The sequence below is a fragment of the Berghia stephanieae genome, chromosome 5, assembly GCF_034508935.2.
Source record: "Berghia stephanieae isolate SIO BIC M18660-M18661 chromosome 5, UCSD_Bste_1.3, whole genome shotgun sequence".
Classification (NCBI taxonomy): Eukaryota; Metazoa; Mollusca; class Gastropoda; order Nudibranchia; family Aeolidiidae; genus Berghia; species Berghia stephanieae.
The window spans coordinates 18204599-18222098 of NC_088364.1; the positions used below are offsets into that span (position 1 = coordinate 18204599).

Genomic DNA, 17500 nt, shown 5'->3' on the forward strand with positions numbered 1-17500 from the left:
CTCGAGGCCCTAAATTAAATATGTTGTGACTTTGTACACATTTTGAACTGAAAAGTTATATGAAAAGTATAAATAAACAAAAGGCAAAAAAAAAAAATATCAACACTCACCTGTACATCCTTGTGTAGCTTGATAACGTCACTCGACTTCAAGCCCTTAATCTTTTTGGGAGGATTGTCGTCTACGTCATAGATATTGATTGTGACGTCACGGGATACGGGACTGGACGAGAGTGGTCTCCCTTGATAGTCAATGTGGCACTCCAAATATCCCTTTCTGACCGTCGACTCTTGGTGTTCACGATCCAAGGCCGACGTCAGATAAAGGTTGGAAGTATTCTCATCTAATTCCAGAAATGTTGAAATTTCTGACGATGATAATAAAGGGGGAAAAAACAATATTATTATTGATGAGGATATTCAAATACCGAGCGATTTTATTCATATTTATTGTTCAAAAACATTGACAGCCTGTGGTTAACAAGTTTCAAACTGCTATTGCTATATCATTTTTTTCCTATCGTTGTTATTATAGCAATGTTTAATATACAAAAGTGTTGGAGAAGCAAAGATATAGGCTAAGACGATTTTAAAATTATGACAACCATATTATTTTTCTGCCAGTGGATTTCTATTTTTGCGTTCTTGAAATCTCCACACCTAGCTCGGAATATGCACAGCATTTTAAATGATTGTGCTTCACCATTTCAGAACAAATGAGTTTGTTTGGTTTGTACGAGGCTGAGTCAAAAGGTATTGGGACAAATCGCATGAGTTCATTTCTTTTTCATATTTGGTTCAATTGAACTTACACATGTACTCTTTAAACCAAAAGTTGAAAATTTGAAATCCATCAAAGTTATGTCAGTTCAAAATGTCTACCCCCGTGGATGTCGGTCAGCGACAGGAAGCTGTCATTAAATTTCTTGTTTTCGAAAAAGAAACCTCGAGTAATAATTTCAAAGGCCTGTGGAAAGTTTATAAGGCACTGGGTAGAGGCAGTGCTTTTAGGTGGGTTGAACGTGTATATCTCATCATTTAGAAGAAATTGTGATGCAATTCAACATCCAATCTGACACCCCTTCAACCATGTTTTTATCTGACAAACCTCGTGATGGTCGCCGTGCATCAGTGAATCAAATAAAGAGAGAAGCATTGATCAGGACTGACAGAAGAACATCTCATGATGAGATGACAAGAGACCTTGAAATCAGTCATGGAAGTGTCCATCATCTCGTCATATCATTGGGATTCTCAAAGGTCAGCAGTCGTTGAGCACCCAGGCAGTTGATCACGAGCGGGAACGCGTGGATTGCTGTTCTGAGCTTCTCCGGCTAAATGGGAGAGATGGCAGCTTTCTCAGTAGAATAATCACTGGATATGAAACCGGGGTTCATCATTTTGAATCTGAGCCGAGAAGACAATCAATGGAATGGCAACATCCCCCTTTTCCAATGACCAAATACTTCAAAACTGAGAAATCAGCTGGGAAAATTATGACAACAGTGTTTTGGGACATTAGAAGTGTAAACACAGGGAACCATTGTCAACTATGAACGGTACATATTATAGACTCTGACCGGACTCGGAGATAGAACAAGAACTGTTTCCTTATGAAAATCCCCGTCCAGACACAATTGCCAGGACAAGGGAGGTAATCGCGTCATTTTTTAAGGACAACGCTGTCTCATCCTCCTTATTTATTAGACTTGAGACCTTCGAACTTTCATATTTTTGGTCCACTGAAGGAGGCAACGGGAAGACAACGTTTTGAAGATGATGAAGAAGCCAATACTGTGGTGAAAATTTTTGCTCAAAGTTCAATCCACTCAGTTTTACGAGGACGTGATACATGCCCTCAAAAATAGGTGGACTGTGACGATGTTAGAAGTAGCATTCTACTGTCTAATGCCAAGCTTCAATTTGAGGTATGATGCATAGCATTGATTCAATTCTTTTTAAAGTAATAAGCAGAGTCCCATTACTTTTTGACTCAGCCTCGTAACCGTGTGGTTGCTAGAGACGTATGGCCACTCATGTGTCGAGATTGTCCTCTACTTCTTTCCACGTAGTATCGTATAGAATGAATGAAATTGACGTCACTCAGCTTATTTCTCTTAACTCTTTAAGGTAGACTATAAACTTTCAAGGTTACACACGGTTTTGTGTGTTGTTACAAGGGCTCTTTCATAATTAACCGAAAAATGCCTGTAAAATCCGCATTTTTTATGCTATCAACAAAATTCTTGCACGTGTTCATACCTTGACTCGTCCTTCATTTCTCTATGTAACAGCCAAGTCTGTCGACACACTTCTGCCAACGCCGCACCATGGAATAGATACCCTCTCGGAAGAAATTTCCGTCAAGGTTTTGTAGCCATTTCCGCATATGGTCAACAAGCTCTTCAATGACATCAAAGTGCTTTCCTGCCAGCTCACGTTTCAGTGGCCCAAAGAGGTGATAATCAGATGGTGCGAGGTCTGGACTGTGTGGTGGGTGTGGCAAAATCTCCCATCCATATTTCTCTAGCCAACCTTGCGTCACTCCTGCTGTGTGGGGTGTAGCGTTGTCGTGTTGCAAAATGACCCCGTTGGTCAACTGCCCTGGGCGCTTTCTGCGAATGGCCTCCCTAAGCTTGTCAAGAGTTTGGCAGTACTTTGCAGCATTGATTGTTTCTCCAGGTTGTAAGGTTTCGAACAGAATAACACCACGACTGTCCCAGAAAACAGTTCCCATTATTTTCTTTGCTGACCGCATGACTTTGAATTTCTTCGCGACAGGTGAGGATGGATGTTTCCATGTCATCGAATCTTGCTTTGTTTCTGGGGTGCAATGGTGCAACCAAGTCTCATCACCGGTGACTATGCTGTCAAGAAAAGTCACATCGTACCCTAGAAAGTCTCCGCCGGCGTTGGCAGTATGCTCGTGAACCCTGCGTGAGCTCTTGCTTCTTCTCAAAAGTCCCCTGCAGAAGTCCAATCTTTGTTCTTTATGATTGTCTGTCAATTGCTTAGGAACCCATCTTGCGCTGACTTTTCTTTAGCCAAGTTCATCAAATACAATTCTATGGGCAGAAGTTTCCGAAATTTCAAGACTGCTTGTGATTTCATGAAGTTTCAACCTCCTGTCTTGACGAATAAGCTCATCAACTCGCTTCACATTGTCTTCTGACGTCGCAGTTATCGAACGCCCTTTCCCTTCCCTGTCTGTCAAGTCGGAATGGCCGGCTTCAAACAAATTACACCAGTGATAGACTTGTGTACGCTTATAACATGCTCACCATATACACTCTGAAGTTCTTTATGAATTTTGGTAGGATTCAGACTTTTGGCGTTCAAAAAAAACGTATGACAGCTCTGATTTCCTCCTTTGACCAAGTTTCAAGGTGGGCCGCCATCTTTAAAATCGTCTAGAAATTCATTGTGCAAAATGATGCACTTCATAATTTCTGGGAATATCCGTAAGGAAATAAGGAATATCATGTCGTTTACAGAATTTTAAAATCTCCACTGGTTGCTGAGCAATGGGCATTTTTCGGTTATTTCTGAAAGAGCCCTCGTACAATTGATCTTCGAATGAAATCTTGAGTTTAAGAACTTTGGACAGGTTGCATTGGCGACGGGGGTGGGGGAGGGGGGGGGGGTGATGGAGTCATTTCATATCCAATAATAAATGAAGTAAAAAAGGCTTGCCAGTGTCTATGTGTCCATATTGGCAGTTCTAATAATCAAGTGTAATCATGGACGTGCTTTACAAATATTGTAATGGCCAAGATTTTTGTTTGGGTTGAGAGTATTCATTTCCACTACAACAATGAAACCACATCAATGAGGGTAAGTGACAAATGGTTGTCACACTGATGGAAGGTATTCGGTGCATAGTTCAGTCCTTGGAAAAGGCTCTTTACTCAAATTTTCTCACCAGACGCAGGTAGGTATAAAATGAGTACAGCTTTGTCGGAAAAAAATATTGTAATATCACCTAACAGGCGTTATGTTTTGTTCTACATGTTACATGTTACAGCTGGTCAGGGACCTTTTGTAAAGCGCTTTGAGCACGTTGAGTGGTTATTGCGCTATATAAAATCTCAAATTTTTTTTGATTGTAAAAAATTATTTCAAGTTCAACGTCTCAATCTGCAAAAGGTAAATTACCCATCACTGCAGATGTTATACAAATCACGTGATGACTTTCTCAATTATTGTGTCACTGAGTTGAAATACAATTATTTAATGTTTGATCAAATTTGTTGTTTTGGGTCTGGTTTTTTTCGGGGTGTGTGTGGGGTTGGGGTGGGAGAGGAGGCGCGCGCGCGCGTGTGTGCGTGTGTGTGTGTGTGTGTGTGTGTGTGTGTGCCTTTTGAGAGGACAGATGTCACAACAACTAATTAAACACCTTTCTTTCTTCGCGCTGCTTTCATGATGTCTTGAAGTGTGAACATAGCGTCGTGCTGTGAAAATGTATAATGGCAATTTTTTTCTATCACAGACGGCCTAAATTCTTTTTCCTTTTTGGGTAACAATTCTTTTACTCGTTTTGTTTTGGGGTTTTTTGTTGTTTTTTTTTAAACTTAAACAAAATCAGTTGAATATACCTTCTCTAGTACTGCGTAGTAATATCAAGTCTACATAAGCAATTTATGACGTTAGAACAGTTACTTTTTTTTTCATTCTGACGAGTAAAATTTGACTTCATAGAAGAGACTGTTCGATAAATTAAGCTGACTCTTAACTTGTCAAAAATCTAAAACCTGAGACTTCTTAGGACTTCGCGAAGTTTTTCCAGATAAGGGTCATTTAAGTCGATCGATATTTGAAGGATATGTTTTCTGGCCAAATTGTCAAATAGCTGTCTTTCCAGAGTACGACAACTCCTGGTTAAAATGATTGTTTCGTGTCTATAAGATTGTCACAAGTTTTCTGTCTTCGTATTCCACGCCCACCATTTTAATTTCTGATTCAAAATCAATGAAATTGATCAAACTATCAAATTACGTGTTTTGAATGTTTCACGTCTTAATAGTGTACGTGTCATTCAACTTGATGTGTAAAATGAAAATATTTGATTTTGAAATAAAGCAGTTCTCCCCAGCTTCCTCAAAAGACTGTTGCGTTTCTCTATTTTCCGGGCCTCGCCCTCGAGATGGACCCAATAGATAAGACAGCGGTCCAGCGTGCCCCCCGGGTACTTCAGATGCGGTTCATATAGGAGAACCTGGTCCCCGAATTTGACTTTCAGTTAGTTACAGGGTGGGCCAGCCGCTAACTAGATGAAATTCTGCTGGCTACGGGTGTTTTTTTTTTTTTTTTTTGGTTTGTTTGTTTTGGGGGGGGGGTTGTTTTTTTTTTGTTCATCTTCAGGAACTACTTGCCAAAGTAAATCTTAAGTTTGAATAGGTCTTTACTGATTGTGCTTTCTAGACGGGCCCAATCGTGACTTAGGTCCTAGTTATACGGATATCCCAGCATCAGGGACGAGTGTTCGGCATGTCGCCAATGTAGACATTAAGCAATATTGTTGGTGCCAAAACAGATCCCTTATGGACACCATTTCTAAGTTTCTAACTTTGCTCGTGATGTCTTATAAGCTAACGTGGAACTGTCTTTCCTCTAGTTAATAAATATAAAGCAACTTAAAGGTCTTTTTGCATCTAAGTTTTTTTTTCCTGAACACGACGGCCATTCAACTAGACTGTATTATAGCCGTACGATAAAGGGTAAATGGTTAACAGATTGGTCTTCAATTCTGAAAGTGCAAATTTCGATCGTAGCCTTTGTGAAAAACACTGACCAAAGAATTACGTCACAATACACGGCCACCAAAATACCACTACAATATGGCGACGACCACCAAAATACCACCACAATACGGCGACGACCACCAAAATACCCCACAATACGGCGACGACCACCAAAATACCACCACAATACGGCGACGACCACCAAAATACCACCACAATACGGCGACGACCACCAAAATACCACCACAATACGACGACGACCACCAAACAACCGCCACAATACGCCGACGACCACCACAATACGACGACGACCACCAAAGTACCACCACAATACGGCGACGATCACCAAAAGGTAATGAACAGTAAGTTGTGTTCAATAGTTCAACTATTGGGATTCCTTGTTACATTGAACAATGTTAATATTAACAGTAACTCAGATTTCAATTTCTTTTGATAACTGTTGCCTGTATTGTGACGTATTTTTAACAAGTTAACTGCCGTACCCTGGAAAAAAAACATGTATTTAAAATTTTGACCAGGAAACTGATTATTCAAATATCAGCCGATTTAAATGACCCCTCATCTTAGCAAAGGCGCTCAAACCTGGAGGTTTCCCAAGTTTACGGAGGCTACGGTTCGACACACACACACACACACACACACACATACAGACACACACACACATACACACACACTTTTGACCTGTGTTGCATTGAGCAAGTCGCCTTGGTTTATTTCGGTTTTCCTTTTCTTCATTACAAAAATGTATACAGACAAATTTCCGCGTAAAAATAAATATAAGGTATTTGTTACCTATCACATCAAAAAGGCATTATGTAGGGATGTACCAGATGCCAAAAAGTGAATGATCAATTTTTTCACTCTAAGAATTGATATTGAAACTGAAATTGAAAATTCCCTTTATTCAACCCCATGGGGAAATTTGTCTTTAGGGTCTACTCCAAGGGGAGACTGGAATAATTCAGGCGTTAGCCGCAGTGCAGCGCCGCAAAGTGGGGTGACTTGTTCACGGCCACACAGCGCGACAGGTGATTGAACTCGGTCCCTTTATGGGTACGAAGCAAAGACCGGACTGCTGAGCCACGCTGTCCCATATGCATATTCATATCCGAAATGACAATGGAACTGTGGCTCCAGACGTTCTTGCATTGTGCTATGGGTAGAAACTAGAAACAGTGGGAAATGGTAGAAACAGATGATGCCCTCAATACACTAGAAAACTCTATGGCAATGCCCATGACCTTCTGAGGTCCGTGGAATTCGTTACAAGCATCGGAATCCAGCTTTGATCTACTTCGAGAGAAGAATATCCATCGTCCTCAAAAATGTAACCCAAGATCATCTTTATTGCTATAGGTAGAACGAAATAGGATTCAACAGTCGTAACGTCACTTCCTTCCTAATGACGCATGGTAACTTAGCAACACTGGCTCTAAACTATCGGAACAATGGCGGACGCAGTATGAAATATTTCTCCGGCGAGCATAAAAGTATATCCAGAGGGAAAAAACCCCATAAATTTCATCATGTTTTGACTTTTACACATTCTGGTCACAAGACATAAGAAAAGTGCTAGCCAGCTTGAAGAATATAAAATAATGATTTTCTTTGTTTAGAACCAAGATGGCCGCCGTTGCCGGGCGGCGTGACGTCAGACTACTTAATCCAATTGAGGTCATTCAGCTCTTTGTTATTGTTTTAGCCAGCCTTTTTTATTAGTAGTTCTCACTAAATTGTATCAATCAGACCATAAACGTTCAAGGTTACACATAATATTGTGTATTGGTACGATATTTCCGGTTGGCAAATGTTGTGAGCTTTTTGGCTAAGCCCAAAGCATCAATGAAGTAATCTTTTAGCATGGTAATCACCCTCACATAACACCGAGTTGGGACGGTGGGTCACATAAAAAATGTTTTCTCTTTTTGAAAATAAAATATTTGTGTCTGAAACAAATGAGATTTATTAGACATAACCCAAAATCAGAGAAATCCCTAATTTTGAAACGAAAAAAAGTTCTTTAAATCGATATTATCCTAAATTTGACTGGCAAAGAAGAGCACAGATTTGGATAGCCAAGTCTCTAATGATGCATTTGTTTTTGTATTTTTAACTTAATGGATTATAATGGCCCTCAAGCGTCAAGAAGTAACGCGATATTGATATTTCCCATTCAAATCAAAGACGTTCCTCAGATTTCTGTCTCTGTATGTGATGAAATATTACATTCATAAAGTTCCTTCACACAACCCTTCTCATTCTCTCTCTCTTTCTCTCTCTCTCTCTCTCTCTCTCTCTCTCTCTCTCTCTCTCTCTCCCTCTCTCTCTCTCTCTCTCTCTCTCTCTCTCTTTCTTTCTTTCTTTCTTCCTCTCTTCATTTTCCCCGTTCCCTCCTTCTTTAGCTCTTTACTCTCTCTCTCTCTCTCTCTCTCTCTCTCTCTCTCTCTCTCTCTCTTATATATATATATATATATATATATATATATATATATATATATATATTTCTTTTAAAAATATAGCATTGTGGAGAACATTGTGCTTATTTGAGTCAATAAAAAAATTGATACGGTGAACAACTCTACTGAAAGATTTGAAAATTAGAAATGTATTTTTTACAGATAGATAACAGATAACTTGATTTCCTTTTATAATTAAAAGTCAGTTTGAAAGTTCGTTGAGTGACACAGATATCATAAAATACGTACCGACGACACTTAACACTCTCAAAATCAACCAATTTCGTCACTGTAAAAGTTGTCAGTTTGCGTCATCTATTTATGACATCAAGTATTATTATTACTTCCGTTGTGTTGTTGATTTCGCGGTGATCAGTGTTGTTATGTAGTAGTATGTTCTAATTGCGTGTATGTTTGTGTGTGCGTGTTTGTGTGTGTGTGTGTGTGTGTTGTGTGTAGTGCATACATGTGTGTGTGTGTGTTAGCACTTTTCAGCAAATCGTGGCATTCATAGTGATATTATTCACTTGATCACATGAAGGTATTCGGATTTACACAAATTTTAAACAAGTTTCACCGATTAACAACGTCAACTAATATTTCTGCTGATATTACGGTCGTTTTTATGCCATCGATGTGATAATTATTGCCCTGGGAAATATTTAATTAAACGTTGTCGGCAAACTGTCAATTGTATCTGTCTAGCTTCTAGCCCGAACAAACTTGATATTTTTCGCCTCTGCTTCAGATTTTCATTTGACCTCACATACGTTAGGTAAAGGGGAGACATTCCGAAACCTCCTACATCCCCAGTATTTGTATTTTCACCGTTGATCTTTTGTCAGGCGTTTATTTATTCAATTTGTCATCATAAAGAATCATTTTTAAAACTCTAGAACAAACCTTGATAGATTTGTGAAAGTTTAGAATTTCCTAATTTGACCATTGTTTTCATTCTCGGCCGCTATTTTAATTTGTGAAGTATTGAAAGGTAGTGCAAAGCAGTCCAGGGGATTTTTTTCTATTAGGGTTAGTCATAATGCTAGGGTGTTTATTTTCCTATTAGGGTTAGTTAAAGGTAGTCTAGGTTTTACTTTTTCTTGGGGTTAGTTAAGGGAATATTATTTAAGTTGTTTCCTTTGTAGGAGCTTTCGGAATGCCTCCCAAGTCAAGCGTGGTAAAGACTTGTGACTTATTGATATTGATATCTACTGACTGATAAACTAAAATCATGCCGAATAAAGCATGGCAGCGACGACAAGCACATCGATTAAAGTGTGCATCTAATCGTAATCAAGCTAATCAAGAAAATGATTCAGGCAATATCGAATGAAAATAGTCTTTCCCGCGAAATTGCGGGCTTTTTACTAGTATAGATATATATATATATATATATATATATATATATATATATATATATATATATATGTATTATAGTATATATATATATATAGCTATATATATATATATACACACACACACACACACACACACAATATATATATATATATATATATATATATATATATATATATATATATATCAATTTAATTCTAGGGATCGGATTCGTCCCGACAGAATACCATTATGAGACGTAGGTCGTTTTGGGACAAATTGGTCACTGACGTGTTTTTTTTTGTTGAGAGCGGAGACATAAAAAGCCAATGTTTAGTTAGTACTTACTCAGCGATATTTTGACGTCATATCCTTGTAAAACCTTCGATGCCAGATTACTGTACCCCTCAAACGTATCCAGACTTCCCCGTGGGCCATTCTCGATGACGTCATATTCTAGGCTATCGTAGCTGGGACACAAGTTAGCCAACATCCACGACTTCCGGTCTGACTCGGGCTTGTTTTGTTGTGGAATGAACGCAAAAGTGATCTTTGATTGCCAGAGAGTTGAGGCGTAGAGAAATTCCGGAGAAACCTTTTCTTGGCAACTCAGTTTTAGGGTGAAATTGTTGGTATCTGTGGAAAAGTTTGATGGTGTGAAGTTGCTTTATATTGTTAAATAAACAATAAACAGATAAATGTATATATATATATATATATATATATATATATATATATATATATATATATATATATATATATAACACAGGACATGCAACCTTCTGACTCTCACGCAGTGGTTGTTATATTAGTGATAGTTTTATTGGTATGCTAGTAGTGGTGATGGTAGTAGTAGAAGTAGTATTAGTAGTGGTATTAGTGGTAGTAGTAGTAGTAATAGTAGTAGTAGTAGTAGTAGTAGTAGTAGTAGTAGTAGTAGTAGTAGTAGTAGTTGTTGTTGTTGTTGTTGTTGTAATAGTAGTAGTAGTAGTAGTAGTAGTAGTAGTAGTAGTAGTAGTAGTAGTAGTAGTAGTAGTAATAGTAGTAGTAGTTGTAATAGTAGTAGTAATAGTAGTAGAAGTAGTAGTAGTAGTAGTAGTAGTAGTAGTAGTAGTAGTAGTAGTAGTAGTAGTTGTTGTTGTTGTTGTTGTTGTTGTTGTTGTAATAGTAGTAGTAGTAGTAGTAGTAGTAGTAGTAGTAGTAGTAGTAGTAGTAGTAGTAGTAGTAGTAATGTATAACTAATAATAGCAATAACAGTTGTGATAATAAATAGAAGAAAATGTACAAGAAGAAATGAAGAAATGAAGAAATAATAAACGTAGCACATAGAATATTCTTTGCAACATAAACAGCAGTCGTAGTCGCAGGTACATCAGAAGTAGGAAAAGCATCAATGAAAGGAGTTCTTGTGTTGATCCCCAGTTAAAGATTCTTTACTCACCAGCAAGTCTGTCGGGAACGTCTTCAACTGTCAATACAATGCCATTGTCTGATAGGGTTGCCTTAACTTTAAAACCTGTACTTGTGTCTTTCGTAGTAAGGCTAACTTCCGTATCCGATCGCTCACAGTGGATTATAGCATTTTCAAGGGTGAAAATGGTTCCCAGGTGGTCTCCAGGGCTGGTCGTGGTCGAGGGCAACAGGAAGACATAATGTCTCTTTGGAAGGTAGATTCCACCAAGGGTATCATAAACTGGAGGGTTGGGGTGGAAGGGGGGGGGGGGAGGAGGAAACAATTAACTGGATTATAACCCATTATCTCAAAAGGGTTTTACATTTGGTGTATTATATTTGTGCGGCTATGTGGTCTTATGGTATGACTCTCGCTGTCGGATCGGGAGGTCCTGGGTTCGAGACTCGCTCGGCGAATTAATTGAGTCCTTGGAAGAAGCTCTTTACTCACATTCTCTCACTGTACTCATGTATTTTGGGGTTTAAAGAAAAATAATTAATTAACCCTATCAACTACAGGAAAATCGTCACTCTCGTTAGAGTTCAATGAACATTTGTCTTGTTCAGATTTGCTTAGTACCTAGAAGAACAATCTTTGTCCCATCCATAAAAACGTAATGCTGTTAGGTAACGTTTGTTTCGCTGAACAAACGTACGTATAGTTGTCCTTCAGAGACACGAGCCGGTTTCTATAGTTGAAAGGGCCAATAGCAATCGTTATCCTTTGGATAGGACGCTAGCTAGTCTATCACAAAGTACTTCCTCCAGCTCTGACAGAACCAGATACCCAATCACTGCTGGGTGGACATGGGATCAGAAAACAAATCGACTGCACCCGGGATCGATCCCGGTGTTCTTTTTGCGTGTGAAGCGAGTGTTCTACCAACTGAGCCATCGGGACCCCCATATGTATAGTATGTCCTTATTGGTTCTAAGTTTGAGTGTAAAGAAATCCAGTTTTGAGTTGGGAAAGTATGACATTTCCGGGAAAAAAAATCATGAAAATGCGACCAAGAGAGAGTTACCTTTAACAAGCAATAATGATAATAATTCATATATATAGCGCTAAACTTCCAGATGCGCTTTACAACGCAATGGTATACGAATTACAAACGGACAAAGACATGTACACACACATATATCTATAATTCTAAATAACAACAGATGACAATAATTGTACCTAACACACTCAATACATAATTTCACCTGACATGCTATATCCAATGTAATAAATGGTTTCAAAAAACGTACCCATGAGAGCCACGATACAACATATTAGGTGAATTCTAAACGAAGTCATATTCCTCTCAGTGCATACTACAGTCCCCGAAAAAAAATCTTCACTTCACATTAGATGAAGTCATGACTGCAGGCTGTATTGCATATTCCATCCTTCTCGCTTGGCATTCGACATTCACAGACCCTGAAAAATGAAAAGTAAAGAGATTAGAAAAACAAGGCAGGCCTTTTTTAAAAAGTTCACACAGGTTATTTTAGATTGATCTCATATTGCTCTAACGAAACACATTTTGTTTCTTATTGTCTCAAATCATTCTATGTTCGGAGTAAACGTTTTCTGGACAAATTTAAAAAAATGTTTTGTCAGAGATCGCGAGTCTGATTTAAAAAAAAAAAATTTTTTTTTTTTTTTTTTTTTTTGGGGGGGGGGGGGGGGGGGGGTTAAAATGGATATTACGGCGCTTGCGACACTGTTAAGTCATTTCAACGCCAGTAAAAAAGGAAGATGATAGAGATATGGAATTGGAAGCGTTGAAGAAAAATGTAGACAGATGGGGCTGGTTTAAATAGGGGACAGAACAGAAGATTGCATGATCAATCCACCGATGTGTTTATTTTTACTAAATTGTTTTCATTACAGCCCTTTCGCAACGGCACCGTAAGATCCCATCGCCTAGACATTCCACGAAGGAATATTATAGATAATTCATCAAACAGGATGTCTGATGTCGACAGGAATCGCCCATGTTGTCCTAGTGAGCAAATTGGGGGTTAATAATCTTGCCCTAGGAAAAAAAAACGAAAGTGCCTGAAGAGGGGCGCGAACCTGGGAACTACCGGATCACAGTACACTGCCTTTATGGGACAGCGTGGCTCAGCGGTATGGTCTTTGCTTCGTACCCGAAAGATACTGAGTTCGCCCCCCCCCCCCCCCCCCCCCCCCCGCGTTGTGTGGCCTTGAGCACGTCACCTAGCCTTAGCTCACTTTGCGGCGCTGCACTGCGGCTGACGCCTGGGTTATTCCAGTCTTCCCTTGGAATAGACCCTAAAGAAAAATGTCCCCTTAGAGATGAATAAAGGGAATTTATTTTTATTTTTTATTTATTTATTATCTTAACCACCCGGCCACTTCGACGACATTGGGTACCTAAAAGTCCGGCTATGTGGTCTTGTGGTATGACACTCGCATTCGGATCGGAAGGTCCTGGGTTTGAGCCTCGCTCGGACATTGTTGCGCAATAGCAAGCAATTGCTATTGTCCGTTTCACGCTATAATAGGACCGGGGTAAACAAAGACTACACTCTGGTCTTTGTTATTGTTTTTTGCCATCCGCGTTTATGAGTAGTTCTCACTAAACTGTATTAACCAGACTATAAACGTTCATGGTTACACACAGTATTGTGTACTGGCCAGTTATACTCCCGGGTGGCAATGTTGTGTACTTCTTAGACAAGCGCATACTATCTATATATTGCGATTACCTGGTGGTGTCCATCTGAGCACTGACTTTGTTGTTAGTCTAGGAAGACTTTTCTTTAAATTGAGCTTTTATATAGCGCTATATCCACTAAACGTGCTCAAAGCGCTTTACAAAGGGTCCCTGACCAACAGCAACATGTAACATAAAGAACGAGACATGACGCCTGTTAGGCGATAACACCTTCTTTTTCCGACAGAGACAAAGCTGTTAACCAACTGTTTACTCAGTTTACACCTGATTACGGTGAGAGAATGTGAGTGAAGAGTCTTTTCCAAGGACTAACTATGCGCCGAACGATGCTCGAACCCAGGACCTTCCGATCCGAAAGCGAGTGTCATACCACAAGAACACATAGCGATAACTTTTGAGCCCAAAATAGATATTTTGATCTTTTTTACAGCTTCAATATTGATTTTTGTTCAACACTTTTACAGTACACAGCCTCTGGCAGCGTACTATTCATTTCCACAACGCACGCACTGTCATCTAATCTCAATTAAGGACTAGGGGAAACCATATAATATACAAATAAAATCGGAACTCAAACAAAACGATTAATGACATAAATATCTTGTAGCAGAAAACAACAAGTTACAGTAGAGTTGGTTTTACTTGCACAGCGACCAACCGTGTGGACCTGCAGTGTTCCCGCCAGAGGCGTAGTGGGATGTTTGTTATTTCTTGTTTTTGAAGGTCTTGCCGCACTTTTAAGAATTCCTTTAGCTCAATTAAACGATGGTAAAAAAAAGAAAGGTGATGAGAGATTCAATACTATATTTACATATAGCTAACAAGTACTTGGAAGAAAAGCGGGGCAAATGTCCTGATTTATTCGAGACCAGAAATAGGTTGGTTATAATGTATCTCCATCCCTGTGTCTTTTACGAGATTACTCAAAATTGACACATTTATAGACAAAAATTGGTGGTGAACTTAATGGACGGGTAAACGAAATTTCTCGGGTCAACAGGAAAATAAAAACAATTTAAGATTCTTTTGCTTAGTACACATATTTATCTATTATATTATATATTCTGCCAAACCTGCCTACTCGAAAAAAATATTTAAATCCTTATTTTTTTTAGATAAACATCGTCTTCGCCATAGTTAACTTCAAAAATCAACAATTCAACCCCACACGGATTAAATAACACTTTAAAATCTTACAGATCATGTAGTCTGGCATCAACTTGCATTTTCAATAAGTGTTAATGACTAGGAGAAGCTCATGAAGTTCTGAAATTGTAATCAAAATTTCGTAACTCTTCGAAATATTTTTGTAGTATGTAGTAGGCAAGTCTGTATGAGACCATTTGTCTCACGTTTCGAACCATTCAACAAAAGGAAGTCATTTAAAGAATTATATTATTATATTGTCTCCAGCTGGAGACACAAGGAGGAGATTGCAAGCAGTCTTGTGCTATGGGAACCACTAGAAATAACCAGAAACAGAGGCAGGCAGAATACAACATACATTGACTGTTTGCTAGATGACACAGGAATGGACAACACCCGGGAGCTGCGTACACTCATGGAGGACAGGACGGAATGGCGAAGACTTGTGGCTCGTGTTGGGCGCCCCAAGCGGCGGCCTAAGTAAGTACAAGTATTATATTTTATTCGTTTTTCTGTCTGGGTTTTTTTTATCACGAATGATCCTGAAAACAAACATAATATAAAAAATCAGCCTGCATCCACTGGGGATCGAACCTCAGACCTCCTGATTACCAGTCATTATTACATCACAGAGGCTATTTGATAGGTGGAACCATTTCATGATGTCTTTATTCTTCACAAGGGTGTTTAATATAGCCAGGGCTGTCATTACTCCGTGTCTTGAATCTAAGGCTCCCTAAATATCGATCCATTTAAATGGCCCCCATCTTGTCGAAAAATGGTAAACCCCGAACAGCGTGGGACAGTAAATCAATGCTATCTACGTTCTTTTCTTCTTTGGTTGTTTTTGGGGGATTTTTTGTTTAGTTTAGTTTTTGTTTTGTTTTTGTTTTTGTTTTTTTTGTTTTTGTTTTTTGTTTTGTTATGTTTTGTTTTTGTTTTGTTTTGTTTTTTGTTTTTTTTTTTGGGGGGGGGGGGGGAGGAGAGAGAATCGCGTTTGTCCGTGTGTTTGCTTGTTTTGTTGATTTTTGTTTGTTTGTTTTGTTTAGTTATGCTTTCGGGTGGGGGTTGTTTTGTTTTGTGGGGTTGTTTGTTTTTTTTTTTTGTTTTTTTGTTTGATGTTTTTGTTTTGGTTATTTCTTATGTCTTTGTTTTGTTGTTTTTTGATAATTTCTATTTCCTTTTATCTTGGTTCAGACCGACGTGTGCATATGTGCAGGTCTGACATCCGAACGCGCTTATGGCCCTAGTTGAATAGTGTTACCTATAATGTTGCGTCATTTTATTTTAGATTTTCCATTACAACAATGCGTCCATTAATGAACTGGGTTATCAGACTTGCACGTCGGTTCAGACAATTTAATTTTTTTTTTCTTCTTTATTTTTTTTGGGGGGGGGGGGGGGGGGGGGGTTGGATTACTTTTGTTATTTTAACGTATTTTTTATCTCTCTGTATTTTTGCTTGGTTTTATTTTGGGGATCTTTCGTTTTTGTTTCTTTTGTGTTCTTTGGCGGGGGCGGGGGCGGGGGTGGTCGGTTGTCTCTTTTGTTTATTTTTTACTTATACATACAAACATACATATATATATATATATATATATATATATATATATATATATATATATATATATATTGAGGGTCTTTCGTTTTTGTTTCTTTTGTGTTCTTTGGCGGGGGCGGGGGCGGGGGTGGTCGGTTGTCTCTTTTGTTTATTTTTTACTTATACATACAAACATCATAATCATCATAGAGAGATGTTTTGATAGGGAATGTGTATTTTGACTTATATCCAAATTATACAATTTTAACATAAATTTTGTCATAGAAATCTGATTCGCAACTTTATGATGTTCTTATACAAATCTGATGAGCAAAGCTGTAAAATCTCTCTATGGTGACACAAAATGCTACAATGGTGATGAGAGGGGGAAAAATATGGAGGTTATTCATTCATTAATTTTTGGGGAAAATTTGCCACAAGATTGACATACGTATTTATGCCAGACCCCCAAACCAGGACGCAAAAGGAGTATCAACACATACTTTTTTATGCCAGACCCCCAAACCAGGACGCAAAACGAGTATCAACACATACTTTTTTATGCCAGACCCCCAAACCAGGACGCAAAACGAGTATCAACACATACTTTTTTATGCCAGACCCCAAACCAGGACGCAAAACGAGTATCAACACATACTTTTTTATGCCAGACCCCCAAACCAGGACGCAAAACGAGTATCAATACATACTTTTTTATGCCAGACCCCCAAACCAGGACGCAAAACGAGTATCAACACATACTTTTTTATGCCAGACCCCCAAACCAGGACGCAAAACGAGTATCAACACATACTTGTTTATGCCAGACCCCCAAACCAGGACGCAAAACGAGTATCAACACATACTTTTTTATGCCAGACCCCCAAACCAGGACGCAAAACGAGTATCAACACATACTTTTTTATGCCAGACCCCCAAACCAGGACGCAAAACGAGTATCAACACATACTTTTTTATGCCAGACCCCCAAACCAGGACGCAAAAGGAGTATCAGCACAGATAATGTATTTTTTCACTAAAATTGTTCTTTATCCTATAATGACCATACAGAATAATTAAACCGCCCAATGTGGGTAATAAAACATCTTTAGAAAGACCC

The 17500-nt window shown here is 38.7% G+C and overlaps 1 protein-coding gene across 1 annotated transcript in view; it reads right to left on the bottom strand.

The window, feature by feature from the left end:
• Positions 1-17500, bottom strand: part of LOC144972533 (proto-oncogene tyrosine-protein kinase receptor Ret-like) — a 144301-nt gene that overhangs the window by 65065 nt on the left and 61736 nt on the right. Inside the window, exons 2-5 of the mRNA XM_078913857.1 lie at positions 12256-12427; positions 10994-11245; positions 9901-10188; positions 111-367 (exon numbers count right to left, since the gene is read on the bottom strand). Of these exons, the coding sequence (XP_078769983.1) occupies positions 111-367; positions 9901-10188; positions 10994-11245; positions 12256-12304 (846 nt within the window). The 5' untranslated portion in view covers positions 12305-12427. The remainder of the gene's footprint in view (positions 1-110; positions 368-9900; positions 10189-10993; positions 11246-12255; positions 12428-17500) is intronic.